General features: G+C 49.1%; 1 protein-coding gene across 1 annotated transcript in view; it reads left to right on the forward strand.

Annotated features, from left to right (window-relative positions):
* Positions 1-24681, forward strand: part of il1rapl1a (interleukin 1 receptor accessory protein-like 1a) — a gene marked incomplete at both ends in the record, with an annotated part of 143067 nt that extends 118386 nt beyond the window's left edge. Inside the window, 5 exons of the mRNA XM_079731332.1 lie at positions 10951-11083; positions 15777-15922; positions 19234-19377; positions 21064-21234; positions 23960-24681. Of these exons, the coding sequence (XP_079587458.1) occupies positions 10951-11083; positions 15777-15922; positions 19234-19377; positions 21064-21234; positions 23960-24681 (1316 nt within the window). The remainder of the gene's footprint in view (positions 1-10950; positions 11084-15776; positions 15923-19233; positions 19378-21063; positions 21235-23959) is intronic.
* Between the last annotated feature and the right edge of the window lie 722 nt (positions 24682-25403).

The raw sequence follows: 25403 nt of genomic DNA on the forward strand, positions 1-25403 counted from the left end.
GGGCAACGAACTACCTGTTCACAAAAGCCATCGTTTTTACCGGTAATTAAAGACTTACATTTACCTGACGGACTGCCAGGGGCCGTGGAACAAATGTAGGAGAGAGAGAGAGAGAGTGAGAGAGAGAGAGAGAGAGAGAGAGAGAGAGAGAGAGAGAACAGAGAGAGAGAGAGAGAGAGCGATAGAGCATTGGTGAGAGAGAGTGAGAGAGAAAGGAGTGAGCAAAAGAGAAAGAGAGAGGGAGAGAGGGAGAGAGCATTTGTGAGAGAGAGATAGAGAGAGAGAAAGAAAGAGAGAAAGAGAAACAGAGAGAACTAGAGCATTGGTGAGAGAGAGGAAGAGAGAGAGGAGAGAGCAAGAGAAAAAGAGAGTTGGAGGGAGAGAGAGGGAGAGAGAGAGATAGAGGGAGAAAGAGAGAGAGAGAGGGAGAGAGGATTCTCCACAGTATAAAAACTCTCAGGCTCATAATAGTAATTAAGGGCTCCTCTCTGGAGAGGAGACGTTATTAGAATAGAAAAGAGGATGGAGGAAGGTGTGTGTGTGTGTGTGTGTGTGTGTGTGTGTGTGTGTGTGTGTGTGTGTGTGTGTGTGTGTGTGTGTGTGTGTGTGTGCCAAGGGGGGGAGGATGTTAATTGTATGAATCATTGTTTGTGAGTGTGTTGGAGGGGATGGGAGAAATGTTTTTGGGAGTTGTGGGGAGGGGGGGGTGGGCTGGGTGGTGCTCCCATAGTCTTTCATGTTCATGCTCAAATCATCCCTCCAGTATTCCATCGTGACTCTCTTTTAACTCTCTCACACACACAAAAATACACACACACACACACACACACACACACACACAAATACTGTACTCCTCTGTAACCCCCATCCACCCACCCTACACCCCTTCACCCATCCCCCACCACCCTCCACTGATGTGCACATCTCTGCAATGCAGAGTGAGGCTGATCACCAGCAGTGTGTGTGTGTGTGTGTGTGTGTGTGTGTGTGTGTGTGTATGTGTATGTGTATGGGTATGTGTGTGTGTGTGTGTGTGTGTGTGTGTGTGTGTGTGTGTGTGTGTGTGTGTGTGTGTGTGTGTGTGTGTGTGTGTGTGTTGTTGCTTTTCGGTTCTCCGTGTCTTCCGGACACAGTCGTTCTGCCTCCCGATAGGAAGCCCCCGCTAATCTAAAGCACAACCCCCCCCCCCCCCCCCCCCCCCAACCCCTTGGGTTGAGATGAGAGAGTCCTTATGGTTGCTTTGTTGCTGTTGTTGTCATTGATTGCGTCTGCTTATTCAAAGCGTCGCGATTTGTGTTTTGTGATTTGCTGAGTTTGCCGACTCCGTCTTCCTCTATCACGATCCACGGTGCCGTGGTTGTAAGACGCCGTCTCCAGTCGCGCTTACTGCGGAGCGCGTGTCCAATCACTGCTCCCGTTGTTCTCGCTGCTGGGCTGCAGCTGGATTGGCTGACAGCCGCGAGCCGGGAGCAGCGCTGTGATTGGCAGAGCTGCGGGCTCACTTCCAGCAGAGCCCTTTTGTCGGAGAATACCTGTATTTGTCCTTGTGGCTTTTTTTGGTGTGTGTGTGTGTGTGTGTGTGTGTGTGTGTGTGTGTGTTAGTGTGTTAGTGTGTGTGTGTGTGTGAGTTTTTTTTTTTTTCTGCTGACAGGGCCTGCGGTACTGTGCCTACCTGGCACGGTGGGGGTTGTCATGGTAACCTGCATTGGGATGAAAGGAAGTAGAAACAGGGACAGAGGGACTGTCGGCCTGGTGACTGATTGTTTGGGGCTCTCCTCGGCAGTGGTGCCTCTTGATAGTAGCCGGCGGCGGAATGCGGGGGGGCAGTCTTTGGACATCTTTATAACCGCTATCCGAAGAATATAGGGGGGGGGGGGCTAAGCTTCCTGGTGAAACAACGGGTAGGAAGAGCTGAATCCAATATCAACGGCAAAGCTACGGCGTGTTGTCTATGCCGGCCATCTCAGATTCACCTTGTTATTATTATTATTATTATTATTATTATTATTATTAGGATTCATGTCTGAATCAGAAGCAGCCGGTCTACAGAGGAGAAGGAAGCTCAGAGCCGAAGCTTCTAACCATCGGCGGTTTTGTATTGATATTCATTGGTATCTTTATACTTGTGTTCCCTTGACTCGCATGAGGGATGTTGAGGAACGTGTGCACGCCATGACAAAGCAGGGAGATGCTCAGTAGCCCTGGGTGGGGGGTGCTTTGTGTGTGTCACAATGTATTCACCTCGATTCCCTTACCTCGGCCATGTTATCACGGATACCGATAGTCCGACGCCGGAAACTAATTGAGGAAGGGGGCTCACGCATAATTTCACAATAACTTCCTTCCATGGCCTACAATGTGATGATATGGAGTGTTAAGCAGCAAATAATATGATACTCGGAATGTGGAAAGCAGTTAAACTGTGCATTATCGTCTGAGGATTTAATTACGCTTGATTATTTAAATGTGTCGCTCTATGTGTGTGGGCTGTGTGACGTGCATGATAATTAGACCCTTTACTTTGAAACGTGCAGGTGAAATAAGTATGATTACGTTGGACTCTTTAAAGTCTATTATAGAACATAATTGTACAGCATACAGTGTTTTTTCACCACTTGTCAATGCTAGTTGGACATGTTGCACGCACACACCTTCTAGTAGAATATATTGAGGACATATTGTGTAGAATTCAAACCTCACTTCATCACCATCAGCAGAACACAAATTAAATAAGTTTTAACTGTGTATGCAACTAAATTACACATTACATTTTACAACTTTAACACACACGCACATGCATACATAAACACACGCGCACAGACACACACACAAACGCACAAACGCACACACACACACGCACATACATACATATATCGTACAGACAGTCCATCATCTCTATCACTCCTAGAGGAAGAGGGTTTGAAATTTGCAGCAGTCCCTTCATGGCCGTTGCGATCTATCTCTGATAACGCTACTGCTGTCTTTTATATCTCCCTTCTGTGTGGAGGCAACAACACGTGCTCTTTCTCCTGCACATTTCACGCCTTGTGGGGGAAGTGTTTGATTGACAGGCCCTGGATCAGCATCTCATACAGCGATCTCTGCAGGACACCTTCACACAGCCTGTTGTGCAGACCTGATAGCTATAGCTTTACCTCTCCTTTCTGTCTCTGTCTCTGTCTCTCTCTCTCTCTCTCTCTCTCTCCTCCCTTGTTCTTACTTCCCACTCATTTTTCTTCTCTCCATCAATCTATCTCCATCTCTCATTCACCCACACACACACACACAAACACACACACAAATGCATGGACACGGCCTGTTCGTCTCCTGAGCACCTCAGAGGCCTTAAAGAGGAAGTCAGCATCTAGAAACCCTTAAACAACCATTTTGAATTGCCTCTTAACCAAAGCTATGGGTCACCTATCCTGTTTTATTGAACTTTTTACTTTCTCGTTGCGACGTGAAGGCCAACGGGAGTTCTGCCAAATTAAACAATCAGGGACAGTAGGGCGGGCGGGGCCGAGTGGGGGGGGGGTGCAGATGGGTGGAGGGAGGTGGAAGGGGGCTGCAGAAGGGAAGAGGAGAATGCGTAGAGGTCTTGCAGGGCCAAATAGGGACAATGACTTTGCTCAAACAACAGACTCTGAGGAGCTGAGAGTCGTACAGACAGGCTGGGCTGATGTCATAAAACAAAAACAACCCCCAGAAATAATCTAAGCCATGCAGGCTATGACTTATTTAAAAGCACTGCGGTTATTGTTATTGTGCCTGCAAATTAAACATGACAGTGTCATAAACAAATTCACATAAATGCAATTTGCGCTCCCAATTTTGGCTTCTAAGAAAGATATGAATCCCACGTGCATGTCTGTGTGTGTGTGTGTGTGTCTAAGTGTTTGTATGTGTGTGCCAGTCAGTGTGTGTGCCCTTGAGTGCGTGTGTATCAGCCAGAACATTGCTAAGTCTGTCTTTCTGCCTTAGTGTCGTCCCTTTGTCTGTACATCAGCCTGACGACTGTTCTGTAAAACCCAAAGGGTGGGGTGCTTATATATTACAGTTCCTCCTCCACTCTGTCTCACTGAGTGCCAGCCCTGCATATGGAGCCTTATTATCTCCCAAAGCTGTTGCTTTGACTAACTGACTGTATGCCCCAATGCATGGATATCATCCCCTCAAACGCATTCCCTTTTAGACACTCCTTCTAGCCTGCCCCCACCGTCCTCGCCGGGGAGGAGTAGCTTATTTCCATCTAGTTGCTTATTTATTTACCCACTAACTCACTCACTCCCTCCCTCACTCACTCTCTCACTCACTCATGCTCAGGCAGACACTGACCTCCACGTTGATTCGCTTCATTAGGTGTGGACTCATGCATGCGCTCACAGATCACTCACTCACTCACTCACTCACTGCCCTTCCCTTTGCCTTGAATTCATCTCACTTCATTCACGCCATGTTTACATCAACTACGTGAATCTCACACACACACGCGCACACACCCACACACACACACACACACACACACACACACACACACACACACACACACACACAAACATTAACATGCAAGCTTTCAACCACCCCTGCTAGCGAGCAACTATTCTCATGTAGCGCACTTCAACCGAGGGCTCATCAGGGGCACTGAGTGGTGGGTTACCGTAGCGATTGCCTCTATTGGCAGGTTGGGTCCCAGGAAGTGGAGCTCCTTTCTCATGAGCCACAGGGAGCTGGAACGGTTAGAGGCGAGGGGGGAGGGAGGGGGGTGGGGAAGGAAGGGGCCTGGAGAGAGGGAGGGAGGAAGGGAGGAAGGGGACTGGAGTGAGGGAGGAAGGGGACTAGAGGGAGGGAGAGTGGAGAGGAGGGGACTGGAGCCTCTCTGCCAGAGGTGAAGAGCTGTCAATCATCTGGGAGATTACATGGATTTGTTCCTCACCTACACAAGCATACACACATAGACGCACAGGAATACACACACACACACAAACACACACACACACACACACACACACACACACAAACACACACACAAACACACGCGCGCACACACACATATCACACGTCTTGGTAGCCAGAGCAAGTGCACCCTCTTAATAGTCACGCTTATGTTGTTCAAGGTTCACACTGCGGAGGAACCAAATTGGAACATTCTGTGCTGTTAAATATTGCTCAGTATCTTGCTGAATAAATCTAGAGGCATAACTGTAAATAGCATTTATTAGAGAGTGCCGTGCTCTGTGCTTTAGTTTCCCCTCCACTATATAATCATATTTTCCACAGAGAAAGAGAGCGGGAAGATTATTGGACTCCTACACTAACTTAGGGAGGGTCTTCATAAGTCTTCATTGGAGACTATATTGCAGTATTTTCTTTTTGGGCCTGGTAATTCGCAATTCTGCTTAGCAGGATAAGTAGCCTATTGAAGTGTCCGACCGAGTGAACGACGAAGCAGAGTGATAAACAGCATTATGGAGCAAACACGTGTACAAAGCCATGATGTGCTCCATGCTTTGTCGGCTGTGTGCTCCTCTAAACGCCCAAGGTCATCACTGAAGAGTTAAACTATTTACTCATGGCAGGCATTAGCTTATGATTTCATTCATGTACACTTTCCTCTTTCAGGAAGCCTAAGGTTAACAAGGCAACAAACTTGCATCTTCGTCTCCCACTCACATCGCCGAACAAAGAGGGCATCCATTCTGTTAACCTGTTGCACACATCAGTGTTCCCGTGCGCTTCGACTGCGGTACAAAATGCAAACATGTAGTGTAGTCGTTGGCTGCATAAAATGCACAGAAAACGTCTGTTTCGCCAGCATCAAGGCAGCAGAACATCTCCCTCAGCAAGGCGAAGGCTATTCTGGTAAGTTACCATTGGTTACCGATGAGACTGAGAATAATCACGTTGCTATGTGATTTGACAACAGGGGAGAACAGAGGGTCTTTAAGAGGAGCTCATTCTCTGTAAGTCAATGGTGTGGGACTTCCTCAACTCATTGTTTCGGGCCTGGTTAATAGGCACCGCACCATCTGCTCCAACTTCAGCTAACTCTGCGTCGCCTTAGCTTGTTGCCGTTTTGGCGAGCAAATAAGTGACTCACGCCGTGTCCAAGTAAAATAACACTTCTTCCAGTGGCTGGCGGAGTCCCAAGCTAACAATATAAGTTGCCTTTGTTGACAGCCTTGCAAACACAGCTGTGCGCGTGATTGGTTGATTGCTCCTTTATTTCCCCCTATGGGAAGGAACTCCCGGGCAGACATCTGTGTGCCAGAGAGGCGGACGCACGGTGAGAGGTTTGCATAAAGACGCAGTGCCTTCTCAGAGCGGAGCCATCACTTCACTTGGAGTTAAGTGGGCTTTCTGGAGTCAGGGTTTGTTTTTATTTTTTTCTCAGAGGTGTAAACCTTCTTTACGGCCCACTGAACAGAAATCCCAGTAAGACCTGGTTTGATTCTATTTGATTTGCATTTTTTATTAACCGCCACGTACAATAGATTGAAAAAAAAAAACGAAAAAACGTGGATGTATACATTTCCGCACGGAAAAGCATAAACCAAGAGAGAAGTATCTTTGAACTCTACATGTTCCGAGGGGGGACGGCATGTGTTACAGTAGCCACCCACGAGGAGAACAGAAATACACTGTGTTCACGTGACGGCGCAGACCTAGCAAAAGGTTAGCCTGTCAGTTGTGTGAACAGAGCTAACCTTATCATGAGTAGTTGGTGCGGCGTCTACATCTAGGCACGCAGTTCCCATCATCACGTATCTAACATGTTGGCTTTCGAATCGGGGGGAAGATAACGACGTAAGGCTGATTGCGGTTGTAATCCTAATAGCAATTATGCGGACATCAAAGTGGCAACCGATGTGAGTCGAGACATCAGCGTTGATGATGAGGAAGGGGATGAGACCATGATGATGAATGTGTTGGTAGTAATGATGATAGTGATGGAGGGATCCACCGGTGGAGGTGATGTGGGTGTGGGTGGTGTTTTTTACGGGGGGGGGGGGGGCGGGGGCGCTAGGAGAGCTGGGCTCCCCACAGGAGGAGGTAGCGGGGTAATGCCGTTAAGTGGGGGCTGATGTGATGGATGGTTTGACTACTCCTGTCTGGGCGCTCTCCCCGGAGCAGCAGAATGTGAGCTCCGTCAGATTAGCCGGAGAAGGCAGGGTTCGTGGTGACGGTGGGGGGGGGCTCAGTGGAGACTTCCTCCCGGAGCAGGGGCCTGATGTGGCCAGATTGAATCTGATCCATGGAATAAACTGACAGCAGGAGGGAGACAGGCAAAATATTAAGTAATGGGCCAGGCTGTTCACACACATAGGTGTACTCTGACATGCACACACATATGTAGACATATACGTAGGCAGACTCTCGCGCACCAAAAAATACACGCGACAATGTATACAAGAATACACTGATAAAGTTTGTGTGTGTGTGTGTGTGTGTGTGTGTGTCTGAGAGGTACATTGAGAGAAATGGGAGAAGGGGAGAATATTTGTCAATATGTATGTGTGTGTGTGTGTGTGTGTGTGTGTGTGTGTGTGAGAGTGTGTGAGTGTGTGTGTGTGCGTGTGCGTGTGTGTGTGTGTGTGCGTGTGCGTGCGTGTGCGTGTGCGTGTGTGTGTGTGTGTGTGTGTGTGTTCGTCCGAGAAGTACATTGAGAGAAATGGGAGAAAGGGAGAATATTTGTGTATGTGTGTGTGTCCGTCCCCTTTCTGTAGTACATCGTGTAGCCTTTGTAGAGCCTGCGTGTGCACAAATACCAAGTGGAGAGTGGCTGTTGAACTTTGGAAATGTCAGCTGCTGGCCCTCGCAGACGCCGCTATCAGTTACTTCCTCTGTGTCCTCCCGCCCCCCTCTACCCCCCTGCCAGGCCGCACCTCTAACAACGTTCCCTTCCTCCCTCACCGTGACCTACCTAAGTCTTTTGAAGTTGGGTTTGTTGTGGGGAAGATGTTGGAAGTCATGGAGGTGGTGTTGGTGGTGGTGGTGGGGATGAAGGTGATGGTGGTGGTGGTGGCGGTGGCGGTGGTGGTGGTGGTGGTGGTGGAGCGGAGGGGGTGGTGGTGTTGGTGGTATTGGGGATGGTGGTGGTGGTGGTATTGGGGATGGTGGTGGTGGTGGTGGTGGTGGTATTGGGGATGGTGGTGGTGGTGGTATTGGGGATGGTGGTGGTGGTGGTGGTGGTATTGGGGATGGTGGTGGTGGTGGTGGGGATGAAGGTGATGGTGGTGGTGGAGGTGTTGGTGGCGGTGGCGGTGGTGGTGGTGGTGGTGGTGGTATTGGGGATGGTGGTGGTGGTGGTATTGGGGATGGTGGTGGTGGTGGTGGTGGTGTTGGGGTTGGTCATGACCTCGCTCACCGAGATACAAATATCCTCGTGAACATCCCTCTAACTCCTGAAATACATCATGTTGTGCCCCCAAATATTGTTTATTACAAAATGTATGTCATTTAAAAAATATATTTAATAGAAGACGACTCCACTTTTAAAATTATTCACACTTAAACACAACGCCTTTTAAAGGTTTTGTTCATGTCAACCCCTTATCTGTCCTGCTCTGTGGTCGGTACCAAATACGATTACCGTGTTAAACCTCAATGCCTATTTCCAGAGAATAAATGGTTCTGCATTTGTGGCAATGCGGTTTCATAAAAACAGGTAAATATGTATAGTTATAGGCTAAAAGTGATTCATAAATAATTCTTTTAAGCTGCTTTTAAGGGCTGTGTGTCTTTTACAGCAGATCATTTAATATGCATTCGTGATAATATAGATATCCTCTCAAGAAAATACTCAAATATTAAAACATTTGTATAATAAATAATAGATAATATAAAAAAAAAAAGCCATGTTTGTGTTCCCCCCTCAAGTTGTAATGAGATCTGCGCTCTTGGTCAGACCCAACCTCTCCATCTATGTATACATATCAAGAACTTGCCAAATGCATGCTCTGTCACTTCAGTGTGAGCTAGTTTCTTACATTAGCCCGTTACAGGAGCAACCAGACACTGCCAAACCAAGTGACATTTGGGTTTCTGTCCATTTGCAGCATTCGTTATTTTCAAATGATCATGTTGTTTTCTTCTCTTTCGAAACCACCCTCCAGACTTTTTACTTCAAGCCTCATTTCATGACCCCAGCCCCCCCCCCCCCACACACACACACACACACACACACACACACACACACACACACACACACACACACACACACACACACACACACACACACACACACACACACACACAAATAGACATCCAGACCAGACTCTACTCCACACCCCATGTGCTGTGTCTGATCCTCTCTAAACACAGCACAGCCTGCTGCGGACCTAAACTAAGCTCTCCGAGTTGAGAGAGAGAGAGAGAGAGAGAGAGAGAGAGAGAGAGAGAAAGAGACAGAGAGAGAGAGAGAGAGAGAGAGAGACAGAGGGAGGGAGAAAAAGAGGGAGAGAGAGAGAGACACACACACACACACACGCACACACAATAGGAGGGAGATAGAGACGCATATGTATATGCCACACGGTTAACCCCCCGTCTCATACCTGTGATTGTTGTTGTTGTTGTTTACACAATAGCGTAGTGCAGTTCATTGTGAGGCCGCATCATGTGATCTCCGCACCCCAGGGTGCTGCAGCGAAGCCTACTTCAGAGGGGCCTCCGGCGCACACACACACCCCGCACGCATGTTGTGCCCACACAGCTCTCACGGCTATCGTCTGGTTGTCTGACGCGGGCCCCCCATCATGGCGCCTCTCGTCCCCGCCCCGGCTAATGGCCCCTCACCCAAAGTCTGTCGCGGTTACGTCACTTAACCGTAGGCGTACTCGCACCTGCCTAATTCGATTTCTCTCGGGGAGAAAATGTGTGAAATAAATTCAGCATTACCAGACGTTTGTTTATGAATTAAAAAAGGCTATGTTTGAGTTATACAACGGCTGAAGCCGAAGAAGAGTGCAGAGTGGTTTGCGTTTAAAAAGCAGTCGATTCAGAGGCGCCCTTGTTTTAATGGAGGGTGACGGTGAAAGGGAGAACGCTGAGCTGGCTGTCTTGCAGCCGCGTCTCTTCCTCTTCCACAGCTGTGAATAAAGCGCACGTATTGAGTCGTCTCCGCCTCTCATATCCAGCCACGGCTCCAAATGAACTAATGCTATTGTCAAGAACCTCCTCATTTCCTCTCGCCCTCCTCCTCCTCCTCTCGCTCACCCTCTCTCGGGGAGGAGAGCAGAGCCCCAGCGCCGTGTGTGTGTGTGTGTGTGCGTGTGTGTGTGTGTGTGTGCGTGTGTTATGAAGCTCCCGAGTGCCTCCCTGTGGTCATCTCTGTTTACTCACCTCCCGAGCCTCATGCTGCTGGCGGAACAGACCAATCAAAAGCGGTGGATCGATTGGCCATGTATAGAGAGAGGGTCAGCCCTCGTAGGGTTGCACCATGGGCAAGCCAGCCAATCAGGGCCCAGCCTGGACTATTGTCCAGGGAAGGTAAGCCAGGTTTCAGAGAAACGCTCGTTCTGTGCATTCTGTTGCATCAACTCCTCAGGGTTTGGAATGTGAGCGTCTGTTAGGTTTTTATAAGTTTAAGTTTTCACTTTTGTTAAGACTCAGGCTCTCACCTTTGACCTGTTTGTGTGTGTGTGCGTTTCTGTGTGTGTGTGTGTGTGTGTGTGTGTGTGTGTGCCTGTGTGTATGTGTATGTGTGAGTGCGTGTGTGCATTTGCACACAACCATACAAACATCCATGTTTGACCTGGATTGTGCGATACATTAAGATGAGAAGATCTGCATAAATCGAATACTTCTGGACATTGTGCGGTTATAATCGATCCTCGCTGCTGAAAAAACGAATGAAGTTCCTCCTATGGCCTTATCCACAAAAAACACAAACGCCATTCGCATGTCATCTGAACTTGAGTATGAATAGAGTGTCATTTCCTGTCTCCGCAGGAAGTGCCCTGAACCTGACGTGCCGGGCGTTCTTCGGCTACAGCGGGGACGTCAGCCCGCTCACCTACTGGATGAAGGGGGAGAAGTTCATCGAGGATCTGGATGAGGAGCGGGTCCAGGAAACCGACATCAAGTAAGAGACAAAGTGCATCGGCGTGGAAACGTTGTTGTTAGCCATTTAAGCACTTCCTGTTAAACACAACATTAGTTTTACCTCTATCTGATTCTTATGCTCTGGTTGTTTAGGAAGAGGGGGAAATACAATTCACCAACTGGGTTTCTGGAAGAAAAAATAAAAGGTTTCCAAAATAATAATTGTTTAATCTCTGGGAGGGCCCCTGTGGGAGGTTGTTACAGCAAAGCGTATACTCCGCGGTGCCACCAACAAGCTATTACAGAGATGAGTGTAGTTTGAGGAAATTATTATACCAGTCTCCATACCAATGTAAAACAATTTGTGACGGCGATTATTAAATTGACTACATTATTAAATTCACATCATGGGGATTCTTGACCATGCAACACGTAAAAATCATGACAGAATACAACACAACACAACACAGCAGTTCATAATGTGATTAATTCATGTCTAAAGCTACCCCCCTAGTTAGTAATGTACATTTCTAATGATACCCATTTTAGTCAAAGATGCTCCAGGGTAAACACATAAACATAAAGTACAACTGTGAAAGGAACTACACTGCACACTGCTTCACTAGGAGAGTCCCATCCATTTTCAAATGACTAAATTACTATCATTGCAGATCATGAATCCACTATTGCCTTTCAAACACTTACATTTCCCTAGATCTACAGGAACAAAGTGTGTGCTTCATACAGCAGAACAGCACAAGAAGTTCAAACACAAGCTGGAACACACCAATCACAGCTCTGACGTTCCCCTTCGGAAGTGTGCATCTTTCGGTTCAGTTCCTCGTCTAAACTTTATCAAAATCCCAGAGCACAATTGCTTAGCAGTCCAAGTGCAACGCAGCGCCAGACAATAGACAACAAACAATTCAAGAATTAATGACACGACGATGAACAACACAAAAAGTGGAGAAGAAAAACAATCACCAGCATACAACGCCACACTGCTTTGTGAATAGCAAATAGCCCGGAAGTGCTGGAACTGCGATTGTTTCATCAGCACTCCGATATATATACAATGTTTTGATTCATCGGATATTGATCACTGAGCTGTCACTGCGCCCGTGCAGAAGGAAGGAAGTGGCGGGGAGTGCGGCAGTCGGTGGTGGAGCTAAATGTCAGGTCCCTGTTTCATCATTCCCTTCCCCGCGTAACCCGAACAAATGTGTCTGGCTGCTGTCTGAAGTTCAAACACATCTGATCTGCCTGCTCGGCCGGCGCACCGCTGAAACAAAGCAAAAGATCATGTCCACTTTGTTCCCCTTTGTAGTCGGGATGTGATCCCGTTCCAAAAGTGTCTCACTTAAAATGGACGGATGTCATTTTTTTCCAAATTCCTGGCTTTTATTTCGCACTCCTCTGCGTCTTAGGAAATCAAAGCTGCAGTTTTTTCGTTGGTGTGTGTGTGACTGTCAGTGCGTGTGTTGTGTTCATGTATGACTTTGTGTGTGTGCGCGCATGTGCATGTCACCTGCACAAGGCCACATTTTGTCTGTGTATGTGTGTGTGTGGATACATCCCCTCTGGCTCACCTCTTTGTCCGGTGTATGTTATAGCAAGCAGTGCAGGTCATAGTAGAGTCTCCTTGCCCCACGAGGGGGGGTATGGGGGGCATTGTAAGACGCTTTGAAAACAAGTCTATTTCAGCTTGTCCCTCCCCTCACTATAGCCCAGCACATTTAAACAAGTCCATTCCCCGCTCTGTGTGCATATTTCCCATTAGAGGCCCCCGCCGCTGTTTGGAGAAACTGCAGCTCTGGGGAGACAGCCCTGTCAAATACTTAACAACCGCCATTTTTCACACCGCCACCGCTATCGTTATCGTCCGCTCCCTCTCTTGCTCTCTATTTCTCTCTCTCTCTTTCTCTCTCTCTCTCTCTCTCCGAGGGGAAAGGGAGAGAGGGGAGGGGGGAGGTAAAGGAGGAGCTGGTCCGTCGTGAGGGTGAGAGGGGTGAGAGGGGTGAGAGGGGTGAGGGGTGCATGTGCAGCGATATGAACACAACGCCGGAGCTTATATTATCTCACTGCCAGCACTCCCATCTCCCTATGGGTAATTCTTTCTCTCTCTCTCTCTCTCTCTCTCTCTCTCTCTCTCTCTCTCTCTCTCACTTTCGCTCTCTCTCTCTCTCTCTCTCTCTCTCTCTCTCTCTCTCTTCTCTCTCTTTGTCTATCTCTCTCGCTCTCTCTATCTCTCTCTCTCTCTCTCTCTCTCCTTCTCTATCTATCTCTCTGCTTGTATCCCTCTTTCACTTCCTCATTCCATCAAACCCCCGACCCTGCTCAACCCCGCCTACACAACCAAACACACACACACAGACACACACACAGACACAAACGCACCTCGCACACCCACACGTCAGCGATGGAGAGGGGTCATGTCGTCAATGATTCATAGCAAAATTTCATGCGGCAGATCAATAATGCATTTGATCTTGCATTCTGTATTGTCTGTCCTGCAACCCTGGGCCAGCTGTGATTGAGCCCGTACCCCAACACCTCTCCCATAGAACAGAAAAAGCCATCTGAAGAGGGGTTGGTGGGTGAGGGCAAAGGACTAAGGAAGGGCAGGCAAGCAGTTGCTGGACTACATGGTAATGCCTTCCTCTTGTTCCTTTCTCCTCTCAGAACTCTTGTTTTGGTTTGGTTCTTGGTATCCTTAGCTCAACAGAGTTCAGGGCGCTCACCCTCAGCTTCATAGCCTATCGATCAAGAGAATCTCATTCCTATGGAAACAAAAGGCCGAACTTGTGACTTCGGATTTGCGGCACGACATCATGCCATTATTGTTTATTGCATGCACGGATGGGCATAGGCCTAGCATACAGAGATGAATAAATTAGCTGAACAAAAGGGGCTGAGCGTGATCAGGGAAGCGATCAATATCCCATTGACTCGTCCCACTCAGGCAGGGGGGGGTCGCAGGTGGACTAGGATGAATACAGGAGAGGAATAAGTAAAAATTGACCACTAAATAAGCTAACACAGTGGATTTGCTAATGAGGGAAGTGAGAGAGTGTCGGAGAGAAAAAGAAAAGTGCCTGCATTTGTAGTTTGGAAATACTATCACGGTCGGCTCCGTGGTATTGACAAGAGGACATCACCCAAAGGGCAAACAAAGACAAAGCTCCACAGAGCTCCGCTAATCTCTACAAGGAGCTCGAACATTTCAGGAACATGAGAAATCCAGAGCCTGCTGCAAATGCCGAAACGCCCCGCCTTTTTGTGTGTGTGTGTGTATGTGTGTGTGTGTGTGTGTGTGTGTGTGTGTGTGTGTGTTTGTGTGTGTGTGTGTGTGTGTTTGTGTGTATGTGTCAGCACAATCTGGATTATTATGTCTTCAGTCGCTTCTCACAAGGGGAAAACATGGCATCAAACGTTGGCCGGGCAGACCAACTGCAGCGAGCTCTGCTTGTGTGCTTGTTTGGGCAACATGGAGCTTTAAAGACATCTCCTTTCACCAGAGAGATGATTAATCATTGCTTTTTCTTGTTCTCCTCCTCCTGCTCCTCCCCCACACCCGGCCACTCCGTATCACAACAAACTCCGTCGCTGCCACCTCAGCCTTCTCCGCACAAAAGCCAGGCCGATCCACTTTCAATTACCGGCGATGACGAATCTCAGTCGCAGGGTGCCAGCGAGCTGTGCTCGCCGCTCACCAAACTGACTTGTGTTCTCGGAATAAAGAACTCTGAGGAATAGCGGGAAATGTGTCGAGGAGCGGCGGTTGCCTGCACGCCATTTGCGTTCTCTTTCCTCACACTCGCAAGTTGAAAATAGTCCCGTTCACTTTGCTGTCGCGCAAGCACAACGGAACAAAAAACACAGTGTGCAGGAACTGAACAGAAAGGGACAAGAGGCCCACTTTTCCTTGGTTTGGCTGCTGGGTGTCATCCCCGGGCTGTGGGTGCTGTGAAGGGGTCTGAGTGTGATGCGTGAAGGTTCGAGGGAGCCATGCCAACAAACGCTCTCCTCTATCAGTCCTTACCAGCCCAGTGGGGGACAGTCATTTACTTTCTGGAATTTAACATTGCCTCCTCCCTGTTACCATGGCAGCCACTATAAAAAGATTCCCTCCTCGTCGCTGTTAGTTGACCCCCTCTTCTACACACGCGGAAAGAGGAGCTCCTTATTGATTTTCATCTCTCATGTGTTGGAATGCAGAGGAGGGAAATTAACATACTGTGAACTACTTACAGCAACGGCTGGAAATATACACTGAATTTACTGCGCCTGTACAGTAGAACCACACTGACGCTTTAGATTGCCGAACCCTGGGGAATTACAGCACAATACGCAACTCCAGACTGAATGCACAGGCATACATATACACACACAATAATAACTAAGCCATCTCACAATAGGGAAATGGATCACAAATACATCATTGCTTTACACCGGAGATTTCCTATATTATGTCACTTAAATGCTGTATGACTGTATTGTAGAACGTGGGATTTCAACATACGTATTTCTAACGTGTTTCCACATGTGTTTCCACACGTGTTCAACAGGTGTTTTTAAAATGTGTTTTGAGATGTGTTTCAACGTGTGTTTCAACAGGTATTTAATCGTGGGTTTTAAGATGTCCCGACATGTAATTGAATATGTTTCAGCACGTGTTTCGACGTGTGTCTCCGCCTGTGCCCTAACCCGCGCTTGATCCTCTGTGCCGTCAGGGTGGTGAAGGAGCACCTGGGGGAGCAGGAGGTGGCCATCTCCCTGACCATCGAGTCCATCGAAGAGGGGGACCTGGGGAACTACTCCTGCTACGTGGAGAACGGCAACGGCCGGCGCCAGGCCACGGTGCAGCTCTGCAGGCGAGGTGAGAGCTCCCCCGGCCTACGTCCTACCTCGTGCCCCCCCCCCCCCCCCCCTTCTTGCCGCCCTGCAGCAGATCCCCCCGGGAGGAGATGGCACGGAGCCTGGGCCGGGAACCCAACACCGCAAGGGGCGGAGATATTATCATGAAGAAAGCTCGTTTGCACAGAGAGATGAAGGAGATTTGAATAGGTGTATTTCTGCGGTGGCCGGTCTGCACACGTTGATTTGAAACCTTTACAGAAACCTTTGTTAACAGTTAATTACTGCTGGCTGAGCTGGCCAATCACGGGCCGACAGGTCCCAGACTACTTTAACGGGATTGGTCGAAACAATTATGAACCAAAATAAAGTGAAACACCGGTGGGTGTCATATGTGGGTGTCAAGCGGGGCTAGACACACGTCTGACGCACACAGCAACCTCTATTATCCACAAGGCCCCTTGAGTCTGAAGGAGCATTCTCACAACACATTTCCAGACCAGCATAACTACATCTTATTTCCTCTGCAAACCTCCTTCGTCCAAGGACCACTTAGAAAATGTATTCTCCGTCTTTCAGCCAGGATGGATGTCTTCCTCTCTCTATCGCCGCCTCTACACCTTCCTCAATGTCGTGTTTTCTCCCATCACCTTTCAAGTGTGCGTTGGTGCCCCAGCCGCTTAGGGTTCAGTTTTATCCCCCAAAACCTGTTTTCGGGTGTCTGTGTGGCTCATTTGTGTCTCCCCCAGCACCGCTTGTCTGGAGCTCTCTCCGTCTCGATGGTTTGTCGCTTATCCTAAAGCGATAACTTGACGGCCGTTTAGACGGCAAATTGGTAAATGGCTCCCTTCTCCCAACAGGCCAGCAAGTCTGGCATACATTTACATAGCCAGGCTCAATGGGTGTGCCCTGCCCCAGCCTTTAACTCAGCCTCTACTGTTGCCTTCTGCTGTCCAATGTTATTCCAACCCCAGTCTCTCTAAAGCCTCTAATTAAATGATATTTCCTCTGTGAAGCCATCACTTTACTTTTTCTCCGGAAGAGAGACATAAACACCGGCGGAAAATTCACTCATCTGTCTGTTGTCTCTCACTGTTTCGTTACCTCTTTCTCTCTCGCCCTCTCGCTCTCTCTCCTTCTCTCCCTGTCTCTCTCTCTCTCTCTCTCTCCCCCCTCTCTCTCTCTCTCTCTATCTCTCTCTCTCTCTCTCTCTCTCTCTCTCTCTCTCTCTCTCTCTCCCCCCTCTCTCTCTCTCTATCTCTCTCTCTCTCTCTCTCTCTCTCTCTCTGTCATCTCTACACTCCCTCCCCCCTCTCTCTCTCCTCATGCTCAGCATCTCATCTCCCAACCCCCAGACCTCTCTATCCCTCCCTCTCTCCTCAATCATTATTCAGATGTTTATTTCATGTTTCCCCACCCAGAATGCAGTATTCATAATGCCTACAGCAGCACTGAGCCTCATATGAGAGATGGAGTGGGGGAGGAGACTCTGAAAGAGGGATGGAGGGCGGGAATGAGATACTGTAGGAGAGAAGGGGGGAGAGAGAGAGAGACTCTGGAAGGGAGATCGGAGAGGGAGAGTGATAGATGGATGGAGGGACTGAAAGAGAAAAGTGGGAGGGAGATGGAGCGAGTGAAAGATGGAAAGAGGAGGACAGGGGGAGGAGGAGGGGGAGTGAGCGACACTGAAGGTGGAGAGTGACTGAAAGAGAGAGTGACTGAAAGGGATAAGGGGAGGTGGAGAGGGCCGCTAAAGAGAGGGAAGGCGGGTGGAGAGCGCCCAGAGAGCCTGAAAGAGCAAGTGAGTGAAAGGGAAGGGCAGGGGAGAGGGAGTGTTGATGGACGCCATTGATCTCTCAAGAGCTCTACAGTAATAGAGCAGGTCAGAGCACCTCCACGGGTCACGAGAAGAACGCCGGCGCCTTGGAAAAAACCCTTAGAAAAAAACATGAAGCACGGTCACGTTGCTGAAGCACGGTGTTCGTACGTGTTCTTCCGAAAATATAACACACACATTAGAACTAATGCGTTGTATTGAGTACGAGAGAGACCAAGGGGGGGGCGGGGGGGGGGGGTATTGCGGTTGCCATGGCAGCCACAGAGGACGGGAGGGGGGGGGGGGGTCTTTTGGAGCGGTAGGCGATGGCAGAGATATAAGGCGCACCTGTTCTGGCTGAGCCAGCCAGGTAAACGCTGCTTTAATTCAGAACATAACTCATCCCCCCCACCACCACCACCATCACCCATAAACCGGCTCTCTTCAGGGAAGCTGGAGGGGAAGGGGAGATGGAGGCAGAGGGGGAGGACGATCGGGAGAGGGGAGAGGAAGATGAAAGAGGGAAAAGGGAAGTAAAGGGGAAGAAAATGAGAGCGCTGAAAGAGTCAGCCGAGGAGGAGAAGGAGGAGGAGGAGGAGGAGGAGGAGGATGAAGAGGTGCAGTATGGACTGGAGAGAGTTTTTTTTTTTTAGTAAGCAGTAGAAAATCAGAGTCACCATTTTGTAACTAAACTTTTCCCCGGTCCTTTTTTACGCAGAGACAGCTGGAGCCATGTTGTTGATTGCCAATCCGGAAAAATAAATCGTCTTAACTTACACACACATGCGTACACATGCCTGCACACACTCACTCACATTTGCTCAGACACGCACACACACACACACACACACCGAACGCCCACACACATACACACACAAACACACGCTTGGGTCGCACTCGCTCTGGTTTCTCGCTCATTTCTCTCCCCGTTTTAGACCTCACGTCTAATTAATTATGGAAATAGCCGTATCTTGGCTGTGGGCCAGAAACCATCATGACTGTGAGAGTTAAACTCTGCAGTAGAGTCTTTCTTTCTTTCTTTTAGTCATTACACAATTAATTTATAAAGTAGATATCTTTGGGGGCGGGGGAGTTAAGGCCAAGCATGAAAATCCAGAGCAGTCCGACATATCCCTATATGTCACTGATGTCCCTGTGTCAATACCCTTATGGGATGGAAACAAATGGCCAAAGGTTGGGATGGAAACCAACGGCTGAAGCCTTTCTGTGTACAATTAACGTGCCTCAATCTTTTGTAATTATATATATTTTCCTTTGTAATAATATCTTTGTGTTTGTGTGTGTGTGTTTGTGTGTGTGTGTGTGTGTGTGTGTGTGTGTGTGTGTGTGTGTGTGTGTGTGTGTGCGTGTGTGTGTGTGCATGTTTGTGTATGTGTCTGCGTGTACTTCTGTGCATGCATGTTTGTGTGTGTGTTTGTGTGTGTGTGTGCGTGTGTGTGTTTGTGTGTGTGTGTGCGTGTGTGTGTGTGCGTGTGCCTGTGTTCTCCCCCCAGCAGAGCTCATGTACACGGTGGAGCTGGCCGGGGGTCTGGGAGCCATCCTGCTGCTGCTCGTCTTCCTCATCTCCCTCTACAAATGCTACAGGATCGAGCTCATGCTCTTCTACCGGAGGAACTTTGGCAGCGAGGACGTGGATGGAGGTGAGGACGCGACGAAGATAGTCTCTCCCTCTCTCCCTCTCTTTTTCCCCTCTCTCTTTTACTCTACAATGCAGCCAATTTTTCCTTATTTCCATGCCATCTTTTCCATACCTTAGGTGTCGAATAATGTGCGTTAGTGCGTGCGTTGCATGTGTGTGCGTGCGTGCGTGCGTGCGTGGGTGCCCGTGCGCGTGTGTGTTGTACGTTACAGCCTCTATTTACAAACCGTCGCTCTGCTAGAAAGGGACGGCATCTCGTGACGGCGTCCCCATTTCTTCTCTTTCACTCTCTATCTCTCTCTCCATCTGTCTGCACAGCACTCTATCTATCATCGTTTCTATCTCTCTCTCAAACTCACACTGACACTCACACACGCACACCCTCGCCATAGGTACACACAAACGTATGTCCACGGACACTCCAAGGCCGTGCCGTGGCCGTGCACGTTTACGCACATGTGCACCTGCACGTACACGTAAGTGTGTGTGTGTGTGTGTGTGTGTGTTTGTGTGTGTGTGTGTGTGTGTGTGTGTGTGTGTGTGTGTGTTTTTGTGTTGGGTGCGGAGGGAGCTGCATGTGGATTGGGAGACAGTTTTTCAATTTGTTGCCTATTTAAAAAGAGATCAGTCTCAATATGTCATGGAATGATGCCCAGATTCGACCACGGACGGGCGGGTAGCGGGACGAGGAGCGGGGGAGGTGTGTGTGGGGGTCTGGGGGTGTGTGTGTATGTGGGCGCGGGGGGGATGGGCGCGGTCCCTGGAGGACATCCCCGAAGAGTAAACAGACGGAAATTGAATTCACTTTTGGTTTTCCACCTGAAATGCGGTTTGCTTCTAGATTTTCTGTCGCAGCGTTTATGTGTTTTTGTGTTTTATTGTTTTTAGTCTGGGGTTGTTGTTTTTTTCTGGTTCCTAGATTCATTACCTCCCTGCTCCATTCAGCACTTTCCCACTTTTGCGTTTGTTTTCCGAATGATTCCAGCCAGACGGAGTTGCGAATCAGAGGGATCCTTTTCCTGCGGTGCTGTGTGAATTATCCATACAAAACAGACTGTTTTGTTGACTCAAAACTTTCCCATGAATAAGTCAGACCACCGAGGGGGCCTAACCGCTAGACGCTTGCCGTTTTTTTCATTTGCAGACTTGTAGAGGTGGCTCATTTGCCAGGTCGTTTTTACACTCATTTGAAGGCAGTGTTTGATGTCTGGATCGCCGTGCTGTCGATTGCGGGCCCGGGCCTCTACGGCGCCTTTCAAAAGCTCTTCCAGGGCCCCTCAAAGAACCAGAGAAAACCGTCTGGCTCCCTCTCTGGCTGACCCACATTCAGCAGTTTCCACTGAACGTAATGACTAGCGCTCGTTCCTGACGTGCCATCTCCAGACTGTTTGCCTGTTTGTTGCTGCTGGCGGTTATTATTCTCCTTTGAGCAATATTGACACGTAGGGCAATGAGAGATTGCGTTTGGGGTAAGTGTTTGTGTGGGTGGGTGAGGGTGTGTGTTTGTGTATGTGTGCGCGTGTGTGTGTGTGTATGGTTGTGCGTGTGTTTGTGTGTGTGTGTCTGTATGTGTGTGTATGTGAAGGAAGAAGGGTGGTTTTGCGCTACAGGTTCGGTAAAGTGTGACTTTCTTCCTATTTTGTCTCTCAGTCTAATGTCCTTTCTCTGATGTTTCCGTGTCGCCTAGACAACAAGGACTACGACGCGTACCTGTCCTACACCAAGGTGGACCCTGACCAGTGGAGCCAGGAGACCCGGGAGGAGGAGCGCTTTGCCCTGGAGATCCTGCCTGACGTGCTGGAGAAACACTACGGATACAAGCTCTTCATCCCTGACCGGGACCTCATCCCCACAGGAAGTAAGGACCTAGCTAATGATGTCTGTGTGTGTTCGTGTGTGCGTGTGTATATGTGCATGTGTGTGAGGGTCTGTGCATGTGCCTGTGTGTGTGTGTGTGTGTGTGTGTGTGTGTGTGTGTGTGTGTGTGTGTGTGTATGTGTATGCATGCGTGCGTGCGTGCGTGCGTTTACATGTGTGTGTGTGTGTGCATGTGTGTGCATTTGTCAGTGTGTGTGTGTGTGTGTTTGTCTGCGTAGTGTGTGTGCATGTGTATGTGTATGTGTGTGTGTGTGTATGTGTGCATGCGTGCGTGCGTTCACATGTGTGTGTGTGTGTGCGTATTTGTGTGTGTGTGTGTTTGCGTAGTGTGTGTGCATACGTAATGTATTCATAAATGCACTTGTTGGTAGTTGTCTCTACATTAGCATTGCTGTTAACTTGCTGTTGCATTGCTTACATGTTTTAGTCTTAGAGGCTACTCTGTTTGTCTTTAGTCTTGTTTGTCTGCGTCATGTGTATCATGTTTGAACATAAAAGTTCTCACAGGGCGAAGAATGCATTAAAAAGAAAAAAATGCCTTAAATAGGCAAATATATGAATGCAAAGGCAAAACTTAATCTTAGCTAAGCTTTGGCAAAGTACACATGGTACCCACTGAGATGAATGCATAATTTTCTTTGGAAACTAGTTTAGGAAACCACTATTTGCTCATCCATGTGATGCCTTTATAGTTTATTGTATTTGTTTTTGTATCATTATTTCCGGTCTCCAGAAGAGTATTTCCACGTTGTTTACTCCCAGCCAACTATGGGCACAGCGTCGCTGTAAATGTGTAACGCGGAGCTGATATGCACTCATTGTGTTGCATCAGCTCTTTATTCGGGGCATAAGTAATGCATGAGGATTCTGTGTGAATGTATTCTCCGCGCGCTGCGACACTGCTTAGCAGTCTGTAGGTGCTAAAGTGGTAAAGAGCGAGCGGTAGTTAGCGGCCATGCTCTGTGTTTATAGGCTTCATGTTGATGAGCTGATCGTAAAAAGAAATAACTGCGTCCCCATTGGTCCAGACAGAATTAAATATCCATGCAAAATCAGCAGCGGAAGCGAGCCCAGCTGTGTTATCCAACTTCGTCCTTTAATCAAAGAAAGAATTGCCGTAAGCGTAAATGGCGGGGCAAATTACAGTCAATGATTTCCAATCAGGGCGATGATGTATGGTTGAGGATGGGGGCGTGTCTAAAACTGTGTACAGCGGGTTTTTGTTTGTATGTGGGTGACTAGGGTGGTGGGTGGATAGGGACCGGGGAGGTTGCACACGTGTGTGTGTGTGTGTGTGTGTGTGTGTGTGTGCGTGTGTGTGTGCGAGTGTGTGTGTGTGTGTGTGTGTGTGTGTGTGTGTGCATGTTTGTGTGTGTGATTGTGTGTGTGTGTGTGTGTGTGTGTGTTTGTGTGTGTGTGTGTGTGTGTGTGTGTGTGTGTGAGTAGACCTGCATGTCTGCGTGTGTGTTTGTGTGTGTGTGTGTGTGTGTGTGTGTATGTGTGTGTGAGTGCACCTGCGTGTCTGCGCGTCTTTAGGTGTGTGTGTGGTGTGTGTGAGTGTATACGTGTGCGTGTTTGTGTATGCATCAGCGAGTGTGTGTGTGTGTGTGTGTGTGTGTGTGTGTGTGTGTGTGTCTGCGTCGGCATGTGTGTGTATGCGTGTGCCGTGATTGCAGCTCTGAAGTGTCTTCCTTGTGACCTGAGTTTGAACGTTGCCATGTTTATGTTTAGGTCTCTCCAATGAGCATTACCAGGATGACACTCGACTGCTTGGAGGTACTCTCCCTTAGCCCTTTCCTTCTGTATGAGACGCCTCCCATGACCCCTGAAGGGATCCTAGTCTTTTGGTACCGATCACACAGAAAAGCTGATGCGGACGCTTCAGAGACACTGTGGCAGAGCGCTTTGTGAGACCCTTTGGGAGGCTGTGTAAGCAAATTGTGCCATTTAAAGGGTTTTTACCATTTAACAGTGAAAATATACTCAACAAGAGCCAAGCTGTAAAAACATTATTATCCTTACTCTACTGGAATTAGCTTCTGTACGTTTTTTGGGCATTTAGTCACATCTTCTTTCTGCTGCTTTAAGTTGTAAGTGCGGTAAAAAAAAAAAACGCGCCTCACGAGAAAATCAGCTCAGCACAGTTCGGATCCATAGGAAAACAATTGTGAAGCGGCCAAGCGTTTTTGTCATAAACCCTGTTCTGTGTGATCGGCCCCTGACACTTTTGTGTGTGAGCGGAAACAACAAGCTTAGCACCTAGACATCATCAGGATGTGTAACTCCTATCAATCCCCATCCTTCATCTCTAAATCCTTGCAGTTTGACTCTGTGTTTGTTGGTTGGCACCCTTGTGTGCACCTTGCATGGCCTTGCACATGTTCAAACGTAGCCACATCTGTAATGCACACCCAGTAAACACTGACGGATTGACTTCAAAAGGTTCGAACTCAGGAAATGAGCAGATACCGAAGATAAGAGCTAGCTTGCGCTCCCTCTGATTAGACTACATGTTTGTGTCCTTGTCGTCGTCTCGTGTTTTATGTGGTTCAATGTGTCATCGTCTCCACGTGTTTTCGTTAGTCTCATGAAACACACCACCAGCTCAAGCTTAAATCACCCCATTCCCGGAACTCCATCCGTCCGTCCTCCATTGCCTTCTCTCGTGCCGCCCTCCCTCACCTTGTGGTTTGTGTTTCCCTCAGCCTACATCGAGGACGTGGCCCGCTGCGTGGACCAGAGCAAGCGGCTCATCATCGTCATGACGCCCAACTATGTGGTGCGCCGCGGCTGGAGCATCTTCGAGCTGGAGACGCGGCTGCGCAACATGCTGGTGACGGGCGAGATCAAGGTGATCCTGATCGAGTGCGCCGAGCTGCGCGGCATCATGAACTACCAGGAGGTGGAGGCGCTCAAGCACACCATCAAGACCCTCACCGTCATCAAGTGGCACGGCCCCAAGAGCAACAAGCTCAGCTCCAAGTTCTGGAAGCAGCTGCAGTACGAGATGCCCTTCCGCCGCACGGAGCCCATGCTGAGCCACGAGCCCGCCCTGGACGTCAGCGAGCAGGGCCCCTTCGGCGAGCTGCAGACCGTCTCCGCCATCTCCATGGCCGCCGCCACCTCAACCGCCATGGCCACCGCCCACCCGGAGCTGCGCTCGTCCTTCCACAACACCTACCACACCAGCATGCGGCAGAAACACTACTACCGCAGCTACGAGTACGACATCCCGCCCGGCGGCACCCTGCCCACGCTCTCCTCGCTGGGCAACCAGCACACCTACTGCAACATCCCCCTGACGCTGCTCAACGGCCAGAGGCCCCCGGGGAAGAGCCGCGAGCACAGCCTGGAGGAGGCCCACGCCAACAACGCCATGCTGCCGCTGCTGCCCCGCGAGACCAGCATCTCCAGCGTCATCTGGTAGCCAGAGACGGGAACCGGCGGTGGTGGTGGCGGTGACGGTGGTGGTGGTGGTCGTGGTGGAGCCAGGATCACACGTAGGGGCACGTTGATGCAGGGTTGAGGGGCGCCAACGGCATGGGGCAGTGCTGGAAGAAGGTGGGGCGGAGTGGGGAGGGCGGAGGTGGAAGTCACGTTTTGGAAGGGTGGAAAACAAAGTTTGGTCGTTTTTTTCAGTAAAAACGTGGATGACTCGCGGACGGTGAGGGAAACGGGGAGAGGTTTGGAGTCGCTTGTTTTCTATCGGACGAGGAGGAACTATAAGCGCCCGCGGGATCAGGGATGGGGATGGGTGGGGTAAACTCGGGTTATCGGGGTAGGGTGGGGTGCGGGTGTAGGCGGGGCGGACCCGGGTTCTCTTGGTTTGTCGAGTGGATGGCTATATTACAGGACATGTTTGTTTTGTACAAGGGAACAGCGGTACAATCTCACACGCTGTCGTACTCTGCGGTCGACCGGCTGTTTCTTTACTACTAATGAGGAAGGAACCCTCCCATAAACTCGGAAAGATAATAAACACACACACACACACACACACACACACAAACACATGACACAGACACAACATGGCACTTGTGCACACGTGCACACGGAAGCAAGCAACCACGGGAACACACACACACACGTGCGTACACCGAGTTGTGCACCCATACAAACTACAGGAAAACAGGGTCTTGTACATATTTC

This window comes from Pollachius pollachius (genome assembly GCF_949987615.1).
Source record: "Pollachius pollachius genome assembly, chromosome: 3".
NCBI lineage: Eukaryota > Metazoa > Chordata > Actinopteri > Gadiformes > Gadidae > Pollachius > Pollachius pollachius.